The sequence below is a fragment of the Saccopteryx leptura genome, chromosome 3 (assembly GCF_036850995.1).
Source record: "Saccopteryx leptura isolate mSacLep1 chromosome 3, mSacLep1_pri_phased_curated, whole genome shotgun sequence".
In the NCBI taxonomy this organism is placed as follows: Eukaryota; Metazoa; Chordata; class Mammalia; order Chiroptera; family Emballonuridae; genus Saccopteryx; species Saccopteryx leptura.
The window spans coordinates 122,847,731-122,864,750 of NC_089505.1; the positions used below are offsets into that span (position 1 = coordinate 122,847,731).

At 36.0% G+C, this 17,020-nt stretch overlaps 1 protein-coding gene across 6 annotated transcripts in view; it reads right to left on the reverse strand.

The window, feature by feature from the left end:
• Window positions 1–17,020, reverse strand: part of SPATA6 (spermatogenesis associated 6) — a 110,470-nt gene that overhangs the window by 57,269 nt on the left and 36,181 nt on the right. For all 6 annotated transcript variants that reach the window (XM_066376231.1, XM_066376229.1, XM_066376230.1 and 3 more), the window contains exons 6-9: window positions 15,581–15,661; window positions 10,710–11,003; window positions 8,093–8,180; window positions 2,623–2,663 (exon numbers count right to left, since the gene is read on the reverse strand). In XM_066376231.1, coding sequence (XP_066232328.1) covers window positions 2,623–2,663; window positions 8,093–8,180; window positions 10,710–11,003; window positions 15,581–15,661 — 504 coding nt within the window. The remainder of the gene's footprint in view (window positions 1–2,622; window positions 2,664–8,092; window positions 8,181–10,709; window positions 11,004–15,580; window positions 15,662–17,020) is intronic.

Sequence of the window (17,020 nt, forward strand, 5' to 3'; positions counted from 1 at the left end):
CAGAGGTCAGTGTGTGTGCTGGGAGGTGGGGGGAAGGTGGGGATGGATTAAAGCAGGGGTCCCCAAACTACAGCCCGCGGGCCACATGCGGCCCCCTGAGGCCATTTATCCGACCCCCACCGCACTTCCGGAAGGGGCACCTCTTTCATTGGTGGTCAGTGAGAGGAGCATAGTTCCCATTGAAATACTGGTCAGTTGGTTGATTTAAATTTACTTGTTCTTTATTTTAAATATTGTATTTGTTCTCGTTTTGTTTTTTTACTTTAAAATAAGATCTGTGCAGTGTGCATAGGGATTTGTTCATAGTTTTTTTTATAGTCTGGCCCTCCAATGATCTGAGGGACAGTGAACTGGCCCCCTGTGTAAAAAGTTTGGGGACCCCTGGATTAAAGGTTGTTGGAAGTACAGTTCTTTCAAAGAATTCCTTTGGAAAAGAGGATTCTAAATATATATCTATTTTAAAATGAATCAGCCAATGTAGAGCTGGATTACAGTTACCTTAGGATAAAGGTTACTGTCCTATGAACTTTATTCCTTTCTATTCCATATTTTTATATATTTGTTCTGTTTTCTTTTATAATCCACTCACACAATACACACATATTAAGACTCCACATAATATATCAGACAATATGCTAGGTCCTAGCACAATCAACAAGGTCCTTACATCCAGGAATTTACAAATTAGTAAAACAAGCAGATTTTAAACAAAGATGAAAATAAATACATAATTATAAATCGTGAAGTATGACAACTTTTTAAGAGATCAGTTTTACCACTTTCTTATTTTTTTACAGCCATCAGCTAAACTCCTCCTACAGATTTATTTTATGCTCCTTTTATTGTGCAAAGTTCTACATGTGCTTCCACAGACTCTCCAATGAAGTCAATTTCAAAGGAAAGGCAGGGTTTTGTCACTGTTTCAGTCAATATATGTTGAAAGAACATGTTCATTTAATTAAATATAATGGTTTACACAAACTTTAAAATTCTTAAGGCCAGCATTCATTTTACTCAGGACTGGGCGTTTGATATGTAAGAGTGAATCTAACATATTTCATAAACTGAAAAAAAACCTGTTGTAACTGTAATGTTTTTCCACATTACATAATTAATAAAGAACTAAATATGTAAAAATTATAAAGCATGACTTGAAGGAAACATCCTGAGACAGGCTGTCCTTTAGGCAGGACAGCTAAGGAGGCTTCCCTGGGCACCAGGCACGACACTGCACGTTATGCTCTGCGACACTTGTGCACACGCAGAGATGTAACACACATTAGTGTGCCTGTGTGTGAGCATGTGTGTTTGAGAAGAGGCCACATAATAGGATGGGTCTGCACCAACTGAATGACACGTGGTCCACACTAGGGGCCTGGGCAGGCTGAAAGAAGGGCACAACCCCATACAAACACTTGATGAGGGACAACTCTAACAAGTAAGTGTTATAGTCATACTTTATACTAGTGGTTTTTAAATGCCAATGCTCGGATAGATAACAAGAGGGCTGCATAAGAATCACCTGGAAACTTGTTAAAAATAAAAAATTTCCAGTCTCCAATCTCAACAATTTCAATTTAGAAGGCCTGAAAGGAAGTTTTGTAAAGCTGCACCTGGCTGATTCTGACATTGGAAGATCTGAGCCTGCAGTCACACGGTGCCTCACGCTGTTACTTAACTGTCTGCGTTTCCTCCATCGTGTTCAAAGCACAGCAAAGTACTATTTGGTGCCGGTGACACAAAATAGATTGTTTTCAAGTACATAAGAAAAGCTATATTTCTTTTGTTTTGCTCTGTTTTCCCAAATATAATTATACTTAGTATCAAGAAACTTCCACTTAGGGGCAGAAAAGACACTCTGAGGCATTACATCTCAAAATACAGGACATGAACTACTAGTGTTCTAGCAGATAATTAATATGGTATCCAAAATGACTTCATATGATACAGAAGAATATTTTACATGGCACATGGACATACAATAAATAACACAGCATCACAAAAGAAAAAAATATTTTCTTTTCAATTCTGTTTTGACCATAATCTTCAGTTGGCTACCTATGTCTCCTCTACCTCTCTATCATTGCTTATCTTATTTTATGAAACAGAGAGCATGGCTCAAAGCCTGTGGAAAACAATAGTTATCTAGTCGGAATTTAGTAGTTGTTTTGCTTTTAAAGTATTTTTAAGACAATCATCCACTTAAAGCACATGATACTAATTTTTCATTTACAATGGTGAGATAAAAAAGAATTTGAAGAAAAAAGCATAAATTTCATGCAGATATTATGAGGATGCTCTGTGAATGACTGAAGTTTATAAATAGTACTGTGTGAGGTACTACTAAAAGTTACAACCAGCTTCTCTGTCTCTAACTCAGACACGCACACACATAGACACACAAACACATTCAATAATTAATTACACCAAATGAACACTCAAAAAACCTCAAATATTTGTAGGAAGACATGAAATAAAAATTCTATTCTACTACTTGACAATGTAGCCAAAATAATGACATTCATGATATGACAATTATTGTTGGTGCATTTTTTGACTATGATAATCTAAGACTTAATAATTATCTAAGATATTTATCATTCTGTAATTTATATTACATACCTTATAATCCTTGGATCGGTAGCCACCAACATGAGAATGATCTGAAAAAAGATATACAGAAGAAACTATATATATTTCATACAAAAAAAAAAAAGAAAATTTGGTTTCATCTGTGCTTTTTGCTATCAGTTTCTATGCTTATAATGCTTACAGCAGTTTTCAGAAATATCTTAAAATCCGTCGAAGTTACATAAGCAAAGATGATTGAGTTCATAAATACTGATTTCAAAAGAGAAAAGAACTCGTGGACACGGACAACAGTGTGGTAGCTGCTGTGGAGAAAGGGGGAGGAGGGTGCAGGGGCAGGTAAATGGCAATGGATGGAGACCGGACTCGGGATGGTGAGCACACAGCACAGGAAACAGATCGTGTACACCTGTTGTAGAACTGTGCACCTAAAACCTGTATCACTGTTCATCAGTGTCACCTCGATAATTCAATAAATAGGGAAAATAAATAAATAAATAAATAAATAAATAAATAAATACTAATTTCATGGGAGTAGGAAATAACTGAGAATAGACCACAATAATTTTTAGTTGATTAATCAATCTGTCTACATAAATGGTTACAAAGTGGATACGAAAGAAATAGGTGATTTTTAGTTGATAAATCAGTTTAAGATGAAATGTAATTTGAATATATAGATTTGATAGATATTGTTAAATATTCTTGGAGTCCATGCCAGAATCAAGTGTGTATAATGGAAACAGGACCAGTTTTAGAGGGTGGTAGCATAGCTTAGTGCACAGACCTTGTTAACAAACAGATCTACATTACAGTCCAGTCCCCCAGCACTTCCCGTAAGACCTTGGGCAAATTACTTAATCTCTCCAAAACCCATAGTCCTCATCTGTCCAATGCCTCATCCATAATTTGTTTTAAAGATTACATTAGATATTACATGCAAGGTAATAAAATAAAGTTAACTCTTATTATTACCATCATCAACATTATTACTATTGAATTCTAAGATAAACAAGCCTAGAATCAATTTCTGATTCCACTACTTATCAAATATATTACTTTGGTCAAGTTTATAATTAATCTGCTTCATTCTTCATTTTAAGAGTACGAAGGCAATGCTTACTTTACCTCAGAAAGTCAAACTGATGATTAAATTACATAGCTTATAAAAGTCCCTAGCACAGTATGTAACAAAGTACATTATAAAACTATTCTAAATCTCTCCCTAAAATAATGACCACTACATTGTAGATGCAGGGGTTTTACTCATTACTGAAAGGAGTCAACTTTCAAGAATCAACTTTAAGTATTATAATCTCTGTTATATTGACAGTCAAACAAATTAGAACCGTAATTCGCAATTCTACTTCCTTACTCATACATTCTGGTCAAAAGCATTCTATATTTTACCTTCCAAACTGCTTTGTCCAGAAAAAAAAATGGCTATATGGATAGAGACCTAGAACAGTCTATATATTCAGTCAGTTAGCTTTTTTTAATGGTATAAAATGTTTGTTTTCTGAGTGTCCAGAACCATTATAGAAACATGCTAAAACATTAACGTCTTTCACAAGGACAATCACACCATTTAATTCAGAAGGATTCAATTACTTCAAGTGCTTTTCGAAATTAAAACTGAAAATAAATGACAGCCTAACTCCTCTTCAATAAAGTCTAATATCCAGCATGATCACGAATAGCAGAAGAAATAAATGAATGAGAAAGATATACTAAGCCTAATTCTCCAAACATGCTAACTTTGAAAATTAATTTAATAATTACTGAACATGGTATATATTCCTTCTGACTGCTAATGTAATATTAAAAGTATCAATATATTAAAATACTTGTATGGTGTCTGCTTTCCACAAACCATTCATAAACTTCCCCAAATTCAGACAGATCAAGTGACTGGATAAAGTTCCCAGATATTCCCAATGCACAAGACTTATTGTTTATTCAAAAGAATGGCACAGGCCCTGGCTGGTTGGCTCAGTGGTAGAGCGTTGGCCTGGCATATGGAAATCCTGGGTTCAATTCCTGGCCAGGGCACACAGGAGAAGTGCCCATCTGCTTCTCCACCCCCCCCCCCACTCTCCTTCCTCTCTGTCTCTCTTTTCCCCTCCCGCAGCCAAGGCTCCATTGGAGCAAAGTTGGCCCAGGTGCTGAGGATGACTCCATGGCCTCCGCCTCAGGCGCTAGAATGGCTCCAGCTGCAGCAGAGCAATACCCTACATGGGCAGAGCATCACCCCCTAGTGGGCATGCCGGGTGTATCCTGGTTGGGCACATGCAGGAATCTGTCTGTCTCCCACCCCCCACTTCTCACTTCGGAAAAATACAAAAAAAATAAAAAGGGGGATGGCACAAATTACTAATACATACCATGGAAATTCCAGGGAGAGAAAATTTGCTTGAAAAATTTATCTTAAAAAAACACCACAGCTAAATGAAAGTGGAGAAAGTAGTAGGAGAGTGGAAGTTGGGGTTAGAAGACTTGGATTCTAGACTGCCTATGGTTCTTTTGTCTTTCCAAATAATCAAACTTATTTCTAAGCCTCTGTCATTTCTCTTAATCAACTACAGCTAAATTCATCTTCACATGATTATTATAAGGACTAAAGCAATCAATGGCGATAAAAATGATAGCACATAAAAACTTAAGATTAGGCAAGATAATTTGACAAGAAAATGTTCTAGAATATGTCCATTGAAGTAAGATAGTCACAAGTGAAAATTAACTATTTAAGAGGCTCTATTATAAGAAATCCCCATATGCATTTAAATAGTTGCTGAGGACCCAAATGACAGCTGCTCAACTGCCAGCCAGGAAAAAAATGTAGTAAAAAAACTAGAGGCATCAAAATTAAAGAAAAGAGAAATAAAACTCTTTATAATAAAGGCAAATAATAAATGTACAAAGAATAAATAAAATATTTTAAAATCACTATTTGGCAAATATCATAGAAATAAATTATTTCAGATAAAAATCATCAATGTATGCAAAAGGGATCAAAGTTGAGGAGTAACAGGATATTACAGAGTCTCAAGTTATCTCCCCATAATTACAAAGAGAAGAAATTGCACTTTTATGATGGAGAAACCTAGCATGCACCATCTTAATCAAGTGAGCAAATTAACATCACCAGTAACAAAGCAACATCATGAATCTCTGGCATGATGCACTAAGAGTAACATCACTTCTGGAGAAAAATAACCTAAATCTAATCATGAGACAATCCCATTGAGGGACATACTACAAAACAGCTGACCTGTACTCTTCAAAATGATCAATATCAAACACAAAGTCTAAGGAACTGACCCATATTAAAAAAAACAAAAGAGACAGGGCAACTGAAGGCTATGCATGATGTGGGATTTCTCTTGCTATAAAGATACTGGGACAAGTGGCACAGTCTGATTTAGGTTTATAAGGTAGTTATTGCTCTTATATCATTGTTAATTTCCTGCTCTGATAATGGCATCACAGATGATAACATCTGTTTTGGTCTCCTCAGCCTGCCATAACAAATTACCATAGAGCTGCTGGCTGAAACACAGACTCCATTTCTCACAGTTCTGGAGGCTGGAAGTCTGAGACCCAGGTGCCTCCATGGTCAGAGTCTGGTACATGTTCTTGTTCTGGCTTGAAGAAGACCGCCTTATTGTTGTATCTTCACATGGCAGAGAGGGAAAGCAAGATCTCTGATGTCTCTTCTTATAAGGGCACTAACCCTATAAGAGGGCCTCACCCTCATAATCTCATCTAAACCTAATTGCTTCCCAAAAGCTCATCGCCAAATACCATGACAACAGGCTTTAGAGCTTCAACATGAAGTTTGGAGGGACATAATTCATTCCATAGTGATGTCCTTATTAAAAAAACAAAAACAAAAGAGTTTATACTCAGCACACACACACAAATGAAGGCAGGAGGGGAAAAAGATAAACGGGGAGAGAGAAAAGCATATATTATATGTGTAGATTCTGAAAGGTATATGAGAATTCTTTGTTCAGCTTTTCTGTAAGCTGAAATTTGGCAAATATATAACTGTCAAGATAAATCAGATGCTTACATGAAGTTCAAAAACATTTTCTAAATAAACATTTACACTGAAATTATTTTTTTATTTTCTTTTTTTAAAGTTCATTTTTCCATGTCCATAAATTTCTTCTAAGAGGAAAAACAGTACAACATCTGTTCCTAATTTCATATAACCTGACATTCTAGATATAAGACTTATTGATTACCACACCTATCTCCCTGTTTGTGCTAAAAAATAAAGCAAAATAAATGAGCACAAACTCTGAATGTTCTCAGAGAAGATGTTTCATTTCCCCACAATAAAAGTAGATTATACACTTGAGTTTAGAAAGAGAAGACAAAGCTCACTACATGTCATGATTATATTTTTTTCACTTTATCTCGTTTTTCTTTTTCTATGCTTTTGTCAGTGTGTAGTAAATTTAATTTAAGGGCTCTGGTGAATGCTTGCTGAACTGACTAGCCAATGTCTATAGATAGCAACACTCAAATATCCCTAAAACATACAATGCCATTTAACCTTCACAAAAATAATCTTCATATTAAACTTGAGAAAATACTTATCTAACCACTAGGACCAGGACTAAAGTTTAAATATATATATATATATATATTTTATATATAAACTTTATATATAAATATTTTCCTTTTCAGAGAGAAACATCAGTTTGTTGTTCTACTTACTTATGCATTAATTGGTTGTTTCTTGTATGTGCCTGAGTTGAGATAGAACCCAAAATCTCGGCATATTGGGACAATACTCTAACCATTTGAGCTATCCAACCAGGGTTTAAAGATATGTTATTATAAATTAAGCCTAAAGGATATTATCTTTTCAGAAATACAAATGATAAGTATTGTTTATATATTGTAATGGTGGCTGATATTTCTAAGCCCCGTTTGCTAGGACAGTTTACATGGTATTATTTACCATGTTATCTTCACTGTTTAATAAATAAGCTGATTATCAAAGTAGCTAAGGATTTATTCAAGAATGCCTATTTTATAAAGAAGTGGCAGAACATATATTCAAATGGATATGTAAATGTCTGTCCAGAACTGATTTCCTTGAACTCTTTTTACAACAGTATTTCCCAAAGTCTGTTCCACAAACTAAGTAATACATGTGAAGATTAGAAAAGGTTTCCATAGTCAAATAAATTTAGAAGTTGTTGAGCAAAACAAAATCAAGTTGCTTTTTTACAAGAAGGTATCAGTGTTTAATACATTAATACATATTTTGTATCTCAAAGAGAGAGATGGTTTATAGCAGCACAGAAATTCTATTAGTTTTAGAGAATATCTATATGGGTGCCCTACAAGTTATGAAAAGTAGTACTATATCATATTATCCAATAATACAGCAAAGATTCTGTTTTCGTTATTTGATGCCAAGTTAGAGGCTTGACTGTGGCACAGGCAAGAAAGCTATGAAGAGAGAGAACTTGCAGGTTCTTACCATTGTGCATCCTAGACCATCGATCTCTTTCACAGTCTCTGCTAGAAGATCCAAAAAATGTATCAGCCCTGGGACTTGGGGGATCAACCTAGAAAAAAGAAATTAAGTGTAAAAAAAACCCCAGCTTAAATCGTCTTTCAGTCCTTTGGCACCAGAAAATCAACTAAGATACAGAGAGCATATATCTTCAAGTTACGTGATAGTGACCATATGGTTCAGGCAAGTTTAAAGTCAGCACAGGTGAGTATTTTGCAGTTCATTCTTAAATAAAACTGATATTAAACTCCAGAAATGTTTAATTACCTATTTAAGCCTATTTTAAGATGAACAGATATACAGTTGAAATATGTATTGTCTAGTTTGCTTTCCATTACAAAGTTTTTAAAAGAGGAATCTACTTTGCCACTTTAAAAAAAAACAACTTTAGGCATTTGCTATTTATCTCCTGCACATAAAAATTTTGAAAATTACATGTATTATATCATAATAGAAAAAAATCCTATTCTGGGTAAATAAAAAAGAGAAAATGCTATTTAACTCTTCTAGAATAGTTGTACCAGTTTGGGAATGCTAGTGATTTCTCGAAACTGTTCCACATTCTTTAAGGCTATTTTTCATACAATGTATGTAAACTAGAATCTCTTTTCTTTCTTTTTTTTTTTTTTGTGTATTTTTCTGAAGCTGGAAACGGGGGAGACAGTCAGACAGACTCCCGTATGCACCTGACCGGGATTCACCCGGCACGCCCACCAGGGGGCGACGCTCTGCCCACCAGGGGGCGATGCTCTGCCCCTCCAGGGCGTCGTTCTGTTGCGACCAGAGCCACTCTAGCACCTGGGGCAGAGGCCAAGGAGCCATCCCCAGTGCCCGGGCCATCTTTGCTCCAATGGAGCCTCGCTGCGGGAGGGGAAGAGAGAGACAGAGAGGAAGGAGAGGGGGAGGGGTGGAGAAGCAGATGGGCGCTTCTCCTGTGTGCCCTGGCCGGGAATCGAACCCGGGACTTCTGCACGCCAGGCCGACGCTCTACCACTGAGCCAACTGGCCAGGGCCTAGAATCTCTTTTCTAAAAGTGTTAGCATTTTGCATATGTGTGTACCAAATCAAAATTTTGTTTGGTTATCAACTTGTTAAGTGCTATTATTATTATTATTATTATTATTATTATTATGTGAGAGGTGGGGAGGCAGAAAGACAGATTCCTTCATGCGCCTGGACCAAGGATCCACCAGGCAAGCCCCCTATGGGGCCATGTTCTGCCTATTCTGCCTACCCGGGGCTGTTGCTCTGTTGCTCAGCAACTAAGATATTTTAGCTCCTGAGGTGAGGACATGATGCCCTCCTCAGTGCCCAGGGCCAACTTGCTCAAATGAGCCATGGCTGTGGGGGTAGAAGGAGAGAGGAGGGGTGGGGTGGAGAAGCAGAGAATCATTTCTTCTGTGTGTACTGACAGGGAATTGAACTCGAGACTTCCGCAAGCTGGGCCCACCAGCCAGGGCCTTTGTTAAGTGCTTTTAAATCATGAATGGCTATGGGCAGGGGGGAAGGCATGTCTATGTTTACAGATACAATTTAAAAAGTCCAATTTCTTATACAATAAGGTAAGCAATTTTCTAACTACAGACTTAGAAATATACATTTCTTTATATTCATTAGAAAGCTGAGAATAAAAGCACTTTAATAAAAATGTCAAGGTTAATACAAGCGATATTAGAATTATTCTATTTTGAACACTGATGTGAAAAACAATAGTGTAATAAATATTTTAAGAGCAGTTATTTCCCTAAACAATTTTTATGTGGCTAACCCCAAAATATTCCTAGTTATTTTTGCGCATAGGCATCTACTATGTCCTTTCTTTTCAACTGAATCTACATCTGAGTGCAGATATAAAATTAAAAGCATTCTGAAACTGCAATCAAGCAAACAAGTAAACATTATCTGGATATTGTTTATACAAACAGCCGCAAAAAAATCTTACCAGAACTTACAAATTAATTCTATAGAAATAAGACAAATGTAATCACAACAATTTAAACTTAAACTACATCAAAAGCAGGTTTCTGTATAGAAAGATTAGAACTGTGCTATAATCCTTAAATGAACTCTCTTCACTTTTCAAGGCCCTCTCATCCCCACCAAGTAAAGATTTGCTTCAAAGATCCATTCATTACATAAGGTTTGCCCACAGGACAAAATTTCAAAGGAAACTTACTTTCCATTATAATTTTTAAAAGGCTAGGGGAGGAGAGTGGGTTTTCCTTTTCATAAAGAAAATGTGGTCCTTTTAAAACCTTATTCTGCCATTTTAGTACTAACATCAATTATATCTAAGTTCAATTTGTAGAGTTATTACACTATATGTTGTAAGAAAAAAGGAAATGGGTTCTTAGAGGATTTAACATGGCATTCATAGTGGAGCTTGATCTTTGTCAGGTTTGAAGACTGACAAAAGAATGTTCTTTTATTCCAAGTTAATTTTCAATTTTAGATTGCTAGGCTAACAGTTCAGGAAAAAGAATTATCAACATAGGCTAGAAGCTGAAAGAAGTTTTAGAATATCTTCATGAATGAACAGATTAGAACAGTTTCAAATGGAAATGTTTAAGAGAACACATACATGTCTAATCACAAATGGAGGTTTATCTGTTTCTTTTTTGAATTCATAGGGCCCCAGATTTAAATGGGCCAGCCGCCGCCTGGTGTCTTCAGATAGCTCACACATGCGTCTTTTTGTGTAGGGAGATGGAGAGTGTGACTTTGAAGAAATTGTAGGCTGTTCGTAGTTTTTTGCATTTACACAATATTTATTTCTCTCAGGTGACTTGGATTTCTTCTTTTGTGATCTTGATGGTCGGTTTTGCAGTCTGCCCTGTGATTTTTCAACTGGAGCCGTATGGTACATATATTTATCCTAAACATAAAGAATAAAAATTAACTTGGATAATAAATGGATAGATAGATGATAGATAGATAGATAGATAGATAGATAGATAGATAGATAGATAATAGATAGATAGATAGATAGATAGATAGATAGATAGATAGATAGATAGATAGAAGATAGATTTACATGTACACTTTAAAAAGCAATTTATGGAACATAAAATCTATCAAAGCCAACTGGATCAGTCTTTTCTGTCTGTTCCTTGGAAAAGTCAAATCCATAGTCTCCTCAATAATTCTTTGTCTAGTACTGTAGTTAATGAAGTATACTGAATCAAACTTCCTTCTTAAGTCTAACAAATCCTTTATGAAAATGAAAGCCCGATATTTTATCATTTGAAAAATCTAAGAAACAAAGTCAGAAAAATTATTTTTCAGTGTACTAAAAAAATTAATGCTAACAATATTATTTATAATTAAGTGTTCAAATAATCAGATATATATATATAATTTAAGAGGTTTTGTTTAGTAATGTCTGATGATGACATCTTTATTGAGAAAACTATTAAAGTAAGTTTCACTCACACAGCTGTGGTTATAAACGTATATGTACAATGTGAAAACCTGAAGAACAGGTTTATACATATTTTCATGAAATGTATTACTTAGATTATACAAGGTGATTAGGGTTTTAAGATCTCTTCCAAACTGTAACTTGACAGTTCAATGACAGATAACCATACCATCTTAATTCTGGTTCCATATTGCTATAAAAGTAAAAATGTTTAAAAGACATGTTATAAACTTTAATAACTAGTAGTCTATCTTCTAAAAAAATAACTAGTATTTTATCTTTAAAATTTTTTAAAAACAAATGTAATATTTTAAAATATTTTGTATTAGTAGAAAAAATATTATTCATTTCTGCCTTAAAAATGCCTTAGAAGTTGGATTACAAGTAAATAAGACCTCTTCACTCATTCTAGAAGTATGAGCTTTTCAATATTAGAGAAAATGGGCAACTGCAACTGATAATCTTTGAATAACCCCCCTTAAAATACCACCAATCGTACCCCTGTCTACTTTCTCATTCCCCTTCCCTATTTGTTAAAGGTATCTATTCTAAAAAGATAAAATACAAATGTAAAATAAAAGAGAGAAGAGTCAAATATGTTTAAAAGGCAGATAAGTATGAAATAAAATGTATTTTCTTAATTGGAATAATAAATCCATAAATTTCATACAAACCAGCAGCGTCAGATTACTTCATCACCCTTCTTTCTTTTATAGCTCTTGACATGCTCCTGGACCTCCTCCCACCTTGTGCAATGACTTCAGCAGGCAATTCAGAATCTTGCTACCTTATCCCATTTCATCAACATCTGTGACCTCACACTGACTCACAGAGGCTGGAATGTTAGCATATGAAAAGATCTTTGAGGTTTAATAAAACATTCAAGCCATGAATCTTTCCAAAACCGTGGACTGAGACTTTCTATGCCTCAGCTTTAACAGTCTTCTTGTACTTTGTCTTATATTTCATCCTTACGCAGATCCACTGCATTCCCTACTCTGAAAGTCACTTACTCAACAAAACTTCTTTTCCTCTACCTACTTGTTTTATTCTCACTGAACCTGTTATTTGCCCTTGCAACACCTCGTTCCTTAGACCTCTTTCCCCCAGAAGCTTCGTGTCTTTTTAGCATCTCTTACCTCCAGACCCAGATAAACCCATAACCATTCGCTTCAGCAATGCTGGAAAGTGACTACTTATCCACCACTGATTATACCAAACCTAAAGTATAATTAACCCTGTTTTCTTTATATTTTTGAATGCTGGTACTACTAGAGGAAGTTATAAACTGTGGTTTATCTATTATAGATACATATTGTCTAACTCAATCCTTAATGCATCCTATTAATGCCAATAAAACTCAAAGCAGGTGCTATTTTATACTGTTGACATACTTGCTCCTTTGGCCAATGGAATAATAGCCCACAGGACACAAGGAGAGACTTGAAAAGTGCTGTTGTCTTTTACTCCCAAAACCTTTCTTGCCACTACGTGATAGAGCCAAAATGAGCCAAATTACCCTACTAGATGATGAGAGTCTTGTGGCCATTGCCCAGCTGAAATCAAGCCAATTACCACCCTGGAGCCAACTGCGAGACACATGAATGGAGCCATCCCAGATCATTCAGCCCTGGCCTAGCCAGTCAAACCAAAAGAATCACCAGGCAACCCACAGAACTATGAGAAACATTTTGTTTTAAGCCACCAAGTCAGTGTGGCTTTTTACGCAATAAAAGCTACTTGATGCAGCAGATTAACAAACACGTTAATAAAGCTACTATTGATATTTAACTAATAATAAATTCTACTTTGCAGTAGGTAAAAAGAATAAGTAGTAAACATTTTATTCCAGAAAAATTACAATAATACGCTTAATTTTTTTTAAATCCATTGCTGACAAAACATTCAATTTGAAAAAGTGCCAAAGGAAATAAAGTACTGTAAATCTCACAGAGACAGAGACAGAGACAGAGAGAGAGAGAGAGAGAGAGAGAGAACATAGACTTTTGTTGGACTTATTTCACTTATTCATGCCATAACTGGTTGTCTCTTGTATGTCCCCTGACCGCGGGTCAAACCAGCAACCTCAGCATGTCAGAATGACACTCTAACCAACCAAACTACCTGGCCAGGGCAGCCATTACCATAAATTTTTAATTGTAACTAATATTCGCTGTTTAAAAGTAGATTTATCACATTCTCAAATAAGGTCAAATAAGGCGAAAATTCTGGCTAACATTCAGAATTTTAATGTAAATGTATACACTCTGTTACGGCTACCAGGCAATGTTTTCTATCTGCCTTCTGATCTCTCCCAATTACCTAAATTAAAATAATCTAGCAACAGCCACAAACTCATTAATTAAATGTTATGTTCCAGGCACCTTGCATGTATTCTCTAATTTAATTTTTAAAACAATGTTAATGAGGAACTTGAACCCAGATCTAATTCTAAAGCACATTTTCTTAAACCCTGCCTGACACCAAAGCCTGTTCTCTTACATCTCTGTTCAATAAAAAACAAATGGCAAATATTGAAACAGCATGTTAAAAAAGAGTCTTCCCAAAAGTTTACAGAGGAAAATGTTAGTTCATAAGTCCAATGAAACTACTAATGGGGAAAAGTTTTACATTTAGAAGGACTCTTCCACCAAGCTGTACACTTAGAATGTATGTACTTTTCTGTACTCCAGACCAAAAAAAAAAGATTTTTCTACCCTCTATCCACTCAGTAGAAGGGTATATCCTAATGTGGCAAGAAAAACTGTCCAAGTTCGGGTAAGACATTTCTAACAACTCATAATTTCTAACAAGTGTACACAGTGTGTATCTCAAAAACAATTCAGAAACATATCTCTACATTTTAAAAGCACAGGTTGTTACAACTCTAATAGCTGTGTTTCAGCTTGCATTTCAAAAAATAAATAGCCCAGGCCAGGTAGCTCAGTTGGTTAAGGTTCGATCCCTGGTTAGGGCACATATAAGAAACAACCAATGAATGCCCAAATAAATGGAACTACAAATCTATGTTTCTTTCTCTCTCTCTCCACCTTCTTCTCTCTCTCTTAAAAAAAAAAAAAGGTAATAACTACAACCAAACTCTGATGTATTAAATATCTTGCTAAATTAAATATGATCCCTTTAATAATTTTATAACTCTTATTTTACCTTTCTTAGCTTAAGTCACAGTTATCATCCTCAGCAAATTTACTCTACAACTGTTAATGCAGTAAATTAACTCTCCAATCTTTCCATCGTAGGTCCAGTCTTGCCCTGTTTGGGCTCTCTGGGCTTTATGAATTACTGGCTCTTCATCACAGGCCGGTCATTGTTACCTGGTCATAATGCAACCACATATGAGTGATGCCTAGAGGTAACATAGACACCTGTAGTTAACCTGTAGACAAGGTAGCAAGATGATCCTGGTGACTCAGTGAAAAGTTAGACCAGAATGGAATATTAGACCCAGATCTCTCAGTTTACTCAAGGAAGTTTTCAAAAATATAGAAGGGACTGAGGCTGGAGTGTGCAAGTGTCCCTTGATCTGATAAGCACCGGTTTGTTGGCCAAACTGAGCAAGAGTCCCATAGAATTAGAGACTCTCAAGAAACCAGAACTCACTAAATACCAACATCCCAGCCTGAGAACCTCTGGTCATATTTGCTAAAAAGGTACCTTTGAACTTTCTTCAGTAACCTGTAACTTCTTTAAGATTTATAGAAGTTTATCTAGTTCTTCCGGTATGTCTTGATCCCAACTATTTCTGACAGCCTATTTCTTTGCATTAAAGACAGGCCTATATAGTTTAAAACAAAATAACGTCACAACACCATCTATCATATAAACCAAACTTTCCTCTCTCACATTTATTAAGATGTAACTAAGCTGATAAAACCTACAATTGTTTTACCTAAAGACGGACAAAAAAGAAAAACAGCTGCAGCCAGAATAAAAAATATAATAACTTTTGCCAAATGCTCACGAATATTAACACATAAATTAAAGCATTAAATACTTTAAATGACTTTAACCTGAGGGCGGCACTTCCTTGAACTTATTAGACATTCAGTAATCACTGAGGTTGTTGAAAATTCCAGCTTTGGAGCGATTCCCTGAGGGAGGGAAAAAGGGCAATATTAGACATTTCAATTTTTTTTAATGTTGTGTATCACTTTATCATTTTCTTCATTTTTGTTATTTTTCAATTACAGTTGACCTTCAATGTTATATTAGTTTCAGGAGTAAAGCCTAATGGTTAGACATCTGTATAACTTAGGAGGTAATCCCCCGTAAGTCTAGTACCCACCTGGCACCATACATACTTAGTACAATATTGATTGATTATATTTTTTATACTGTACTTTACATCCCTGTGACTATTTCCTAACTGCTAAGATGTGTCTTTCGCCACTTTAAAGAGGATTCACAGACGACCCCATTGATAGTGACTATAGCAGGCAGAACCTGCAGAGGAAAATGGGTCCCAACTAGGCTTTTTAAATGAATACTCTTATCACAAACTGCTGAGGGGCTAGGTTTGGGGAGATAACATGCTTTGTTATGTGGGTCTTTCTTCAAAGCATCTTCTGGAGGCTAGAATATATAGATCTCTGACGGAGGAGAGAGTAATGCTTCCAGAAGGGGCGTGAAAGAGCATGACTTTACAGTGCTACAGGGCAGGGGACACAGACAGGCTTTCTGCGCAGGAAAACACTCCAAATTTATGATCTGCATTTGAACAGGACATCTCAATTATAAAAAAGATAACTATCAGAGATGGAAATAGGACCTAAAGTAACAAACACAAGTTTCAGCTGCTTCCTGTGTTGGTTTGCAGTTCTTATTAAAGATAGACAACGTAACAAGGCTAAAGGTTAGCTTGAAACAGTGTCATTGCTGATGAAACGCATATAAGTTGATTATACTACTTTTATGAAATGCTAAGTATTTTTTTCATTTTTAAGTATTTCCCTGTCAAATTCTTTTAAGATTTTAAACTACGATACAATAGTAAAGTCATAGACAAATGAAAACACTTAATGGATTTCAGCTCTTTTTATTTTCACAACAAAAGATATACCAAACTACACAATCGAGAAATATTTTGGATAGTTTCCTCAGGTTAAAAGAAAAATCACAGGCCCTGGCCAGTTGGCTCCGTGGCAGAGCTTCAGCCCAGCGTGTGGAAGTCCCAGGTTCGATTCCCGGCCAAGGCACACAGGAGAAGCACCCATCTGCTTCTCTATTCTTTCCTTCCTCTCTCTCTCTCTCTCTCTCTCTCTCTTTCTCCCTCTCTCTTCTCCTCCAGCAGCCAAGGTTCCACTGGAGCAAAGTTGGCCCGGGCACTGAGGATGGCTCCATGGCCTCCGCCTCAGGTGCTAGAATGGCTCCAGTTGCAACAGAGCAACAGCCCAGATGAGCAGAGCATCGCTCCATAGTGGGCTTGCTGGGTGGATCCCAGTCGGGCGCAT